The 4,581-nt window shown below is 43.9% G+C and overlaps 1 protein-coding gene across 1 annotated transcript; it reads right to left on the bottom strand.

Annotated features, from left to right (window-relative positions):
- Positions 1-285: 285 nt before the first annotated feature.
- On the bottom strand, positions 286-4,467 carry LOC129191295 (thiamine transporter 2-like). Its single transcript, XM_054794510.1, has 8 exons — positions 4,178-4,467; positions 3,910-4,089; positions 3,478-3,643; positions 2,957-3,272; positions 2,668-2,819; positions 2,122-2,314; positions 1,914-2,055; positions 286-908 (listed from the first exon to the last, which is right to left on the bottom strand). Exons 1-8 carry the CDS (start codon positions 4,325-4,327, stop codon positions 756-758), a joined length of 1,452 nt encoding a protein of 483 aa, XP_054650485.1. The 5' UTR covers positions 4,328-4,467; the 3' UTR covers positions 286-755.
- Positions 4,468-4,581: the final 114 nt, after the last annotated feature.

Raw genomic sequence — 4,581 nt, 5'->3', positions numbered from 1 at the left:
CATCAGCGCTTGACTCTGTTTCGGGTATGTATGTGTACGAGCCACTCCTTGCTTGTGTTTCTGGGTATTCTTTCTTAAGGAAAAACACCCACACCTGTTTCCATCCCCGAGTTGGTGAACCAATAAAAGAAGGCGGCCAAACGACAGCACACACTTTTATAGCTTAGTTTTTAATCATCTTTTATGTGCCAGTAGATTACAGGCTGTATAACTACATATGAAAACTAATAATACTGTAGTTGTAAAAACACTGCGACAGCCACGACCTGCTGCTGTGTACGCTCTAGAAACTAATATTAATTATGAATCACCACTTCATTAAATCCATTGCTACAAGATAAAATTCGACAAACATCAATCATAGTCAATCGCTGTTTATTCGACATTATGTCAGCTCCGGAAAGTGGCGCTACATTCATGTCTGCTCATTGAGGAAAGAGAAGTTCAGAACATTCAGACAGATTCACTCATTCCCGTAGAGTTCAACCTCGTACGCTAACAAGAAGTGAATAGGGTGATGTTCGCTAAGTTAGCTTGTCGTGCTATCTGTACTTTTTTGTGTGTGTTACAAGCATTTAATGTTTATTGAAAAACTATTTTAGTAAAAAAATATATATTCTATAAATAAACACATCCATGTGGAAAAATGCACTTTAAAAACTACAGTAAATTGCTGTTAGTTGCGCTTGATACCAGTTACTTTTCTATCCCTAATTATAATCCTCTTCACTACAGTATATCCCCAAAATCAAAGCTCATCCATTGACAAAAGTATTAGAACTTTGTTGATTCACCACCTTCACAGCAGACTTGGTGTCTGGAGAAGTATGCTTTGTACAAGCAGTGTAGATCCCTCGAATCAAAAAGAGCACAGAGATGACAGCATAGTAGCTCCCGTAGATGATGAACTGGAGAGAAAGGAACAATAATTCTTTTTTATTACAGTACTCACTTTAGGCAATGCTAGAGCAGAGCCACTAGGTGTCACTAGGCATGTCACGACAACAAATTTTGCTGGTCGATAATTGTGCTACAAATTGTCGTCGATAACCGATTGTATCGACAACATTTTTTAAGCACATTTTTTCATTATTTGTCATGAGAGGTGTACTTCACATTTGAACCACTAGATGGTACTCAGGTATTGTGTACGGTCTGTCTACCTGTGTGAGACATTAGCTTGACACAGAAGTTGCCTGTATGTAAGTTTTTGCAATGTAGCCAGCGGCACTGTTTGTAAGTGCGCACCATTTTGCACTGTTTTGTTTATATTTGCAGACCAAAGCGCTGACTGTCGGGACGAAGGCTCCGCTGCCCGAGGCACCTACATTGGTAGTTTTTTTCATCCCAGTTGAGAAAACTGTCCGTGTCGGTCGTCGGTGTTCACGCGCTCAGCGTGTTCATTCTGTTTAAAACCGAAATGTTCCCACACTGTCGCTCTCGGCTGGGGCATTCGCCTCAGAAACCATCGCTTCCGCGCCTTCTTCATTGTTAGCGTATGCTGCCTCACGACGCGAGCTGCTAAATCCCGTAATCCACTCACAAGTAGCCCCGCCTCCACAAAGAGGCTGAATGACATGAGGGCCCACTCTCTTCGTTCATTCCACTATAGAATCAATGCGCACAGACAGATGCAGAGTGAGGCCTCTTGTCATCCAGCCCGTGTGGCACACAGAAACGAGCAGGTGAATCACACATACATGCACATTCAATTTATCGAGGGCGACATAATTATCGACCTGTTTTTTTTTTTAACGATTTATTGATTATCGTGACAGGCCTAGGTGTCACTATGTCCACATAAGTGCCTCACGTCTTGATTAGAGATCATGATGCCCTTAGATGATGCCATTACAAGAACGTCCACACATACACCCGTATATGTTTGTATGTTGCTAGCTGTCGACACATACCTGCTTCACAATGTCCAGTCCTAATGTAGCTTCGTCAACAAAAATAAGCGTCATCATGGTCTGCAGAAAGAGGGCCACAAATGTGTTGATGCCAAACGTCAGAGCATAGCATTCCATGGAGAGGTTGGCAGCAATCTGAAATCTGAATAGAACAAAGTGGTTTATGTTGGATTAAAGGACTCTTCTGTGGAGCTGCAGTGAAACTTACGTAGTGATGGTGATGAGAAGCATGTAGCATGATTTAAACAGGGCGTAGCCCGCATAGCAGGCCCAGATATTGCTGGTGAGCGCTATCAGAAAGACGGCGCCTGCCCCGATGGCTGAAAACAAGCCCAGTGCCAGCTCTCCCCACATGGTCCAGCTCACCTTGATGTGACCGACTAAGAAGGCTGCTGCAGCACCTGACCCCCCACCCCACAGAAAAATAAATGGCTTGATTAGCATCACTGGGAATGGTTTTGATCATGACACAATTAACTGTGTACCCTGCCTCTCTGGCCTGAAGTTAGCTGGAATAGGCTCCAGCATGCCCCCGCAACCCTTATGAGGACAAGCGGCATAGAAAATGAATGAATGACACAATTTAGTGTCAGAATTGTGTGGCGTATTCCTTAGACAAATGCCACAGCCCGCCTGTTACAATGACACACTTTCTATTTTCCTCTCCCCTGCCACGGGCTGACTTGGTGCTGTATGCCTTTTGCAGCCCACAAAAGCATGCTGGCAGCTAGCATCAGCCCCAGTCCAGTCTTACCGACAAGAGAGCATGCAGCTTCGACACCTCCATTGTAGACGGATGATGTAGCAGATGGTTCAATATGGTCCCACATTAGTTGGATGTAGTTGAGGATTTGTGTATACCCAGCTGTGGCTAAAGCCCACCAAAGGGACCAGTAGATTAAATGCCTGCAAATTGATTGTAAATGGTTATTAATTTATGTTAAATACATGGGAATATAGAGCACACAATTGGTGTTAGAGTTAAATGGAGATGTGCATGCATGCAACGTAGGTTAGGATGGATGAAGAGCAGCAGAACATGCCTGGAAGAGTAGGACTCCCTGAAGCTTTGCCAAAGTAAATGACCCGCATTGACCACATTTTTCCTGCTGCACCAGCCAGCGCTGTCATTCCCCTCCACGTTCTCTTCCCCAGAGGCAGGATCCTCGTCTTCCAGCACAGCTTCCTCAGGCCTGTCCGCTCCCACGGGCCCCGCCTGCTGGAAATTTTGGCCCACAGGTGCAGCCTTTCTCCCTTTGAAGAACATGCCCCTCTGAGGCATTGGCAATCGGAAGGAGATGAGAAAAGCCACGCTTACAACGCCCAGGGTGATGGCATTGATGTCGAAGTAGTCTAGCCCTGTTGATGAGAAGTCATACTTCCATACTGCCTACTCACAATTCCAAATCATTCAGGGCTTGTTTCAGAATTCTGTTAGCAGTGAATACAGTTTTGTATCCTGAAAGACACCATCAAGGAAAGTTTGAACGTGTGAAAGGATTTAAAATAAATCTAGAATCTCTTTTATGTAGTTTGGCATTCATTGTTAAATTTGAAGCCCCACCTGCCAGGGAGATGAGAACTTGTCCCAGGCCGGCACCAAATGTGTACCCAAAAAGCATGGCGCTTCGGAGATAACCGGTGGCTCTTCGGTAATTCTCCGAGGGAATCACGCTGTAAATGTAGGAAAAGTAGGCCACCTCTGATGCTGTCACCATAGCATAGTTAATCTGGAAAAGAAATGAACAAGTTCAACTCATAACCTAAACAATACATTCATGAGAAAATGTCACACAAAGGCCATACACTCTGGATTGGTCACCAGTTTATCACTGGGCAATTGTGAGGAATTATGTGAACAAACATCTCCTCTGCCAACGATACCAAGTGCCATTTCCAATCATTGTAATATCCAAGTAAACATTTGACATGGGTGGCATCATCTATAATCATGGTCTGTTCTACAGTACATTTGTTATAACACTTTTTGGTGGACCTCAAGGAAGATCATGGCAGGCACTCCCTGGGCAAAGCAGAGCAGGACATAATTGATGACCAGGACAAGCCCCTGCAGCACAATGAGCGGCTTGTGCCTCAGGAGGTCAGTCAGCAGGAAGACTGGGAAAAGGAAGGCCAGGTTGGAGTATGTCCAGATAGGAAAAATATAGTTTGTCACCTAAGAGAAAACAACAAGCAGCATGAACAGGAATTTCAGGTACAATGCTGCAACAAATTTCACAGAGATCATTCGTATTTCCGCTTACCACTTCTTGGGAGATGTTCTTATGAGGCCCAATTAAGTACGGAGCAAGGAAAGGCTCTGCGATTCTGCAGTTAGCAAAAAATCCATACAATGACAGGACTGCAGTGGGATAAGCCCAGTCAGAGGATTTAAGATTCACCCAGCACTCCATGTTTTTCACCTCAGCAAAAATCCCAAACTGCAAATGCTGTTGTCTGTCTCCTGATTTAAAAACTTTGAGCTTCTAAAGTTTGTTCATCAGTAGCCGGAATAAAGTTATGACTAAGATATGAACATGCTTTATGGTCTTAGACTTTCACCTGTTTGGAAACAGAAAGAAAGCAGTCAATGCTGACTTTAATAGCAGCTCTATTACTATTTCAAAACAGGAAATAAATCAAAACGACAACTTTGACATGTATTACA

The sequence above is a fragment of the Dunckerocampus dactyliophorus genome, chromosome 12, assembly GCF_027744805.1.
Source record: "Dunckerocampus dactyliophorus isolate RoL2022-P2 chromosome 12, RoL_Ddac_1.1, whole genome shotgun sequence".
In the NCBI taxonomy this organism is placed as follows: domain Eukaryota; kingdom Metazoa; phylum Chordata; class Actinopteri; order Syngnathiformes; family Syngnathidae; genus Dunckerocampus; species Dunckerocampus dactyliophorus.
The sequence above is the reverse complement of the archived record's forward strand: the minus strand, read 5'-3'. Positions and strand labels throughout refer to the sequence as shown.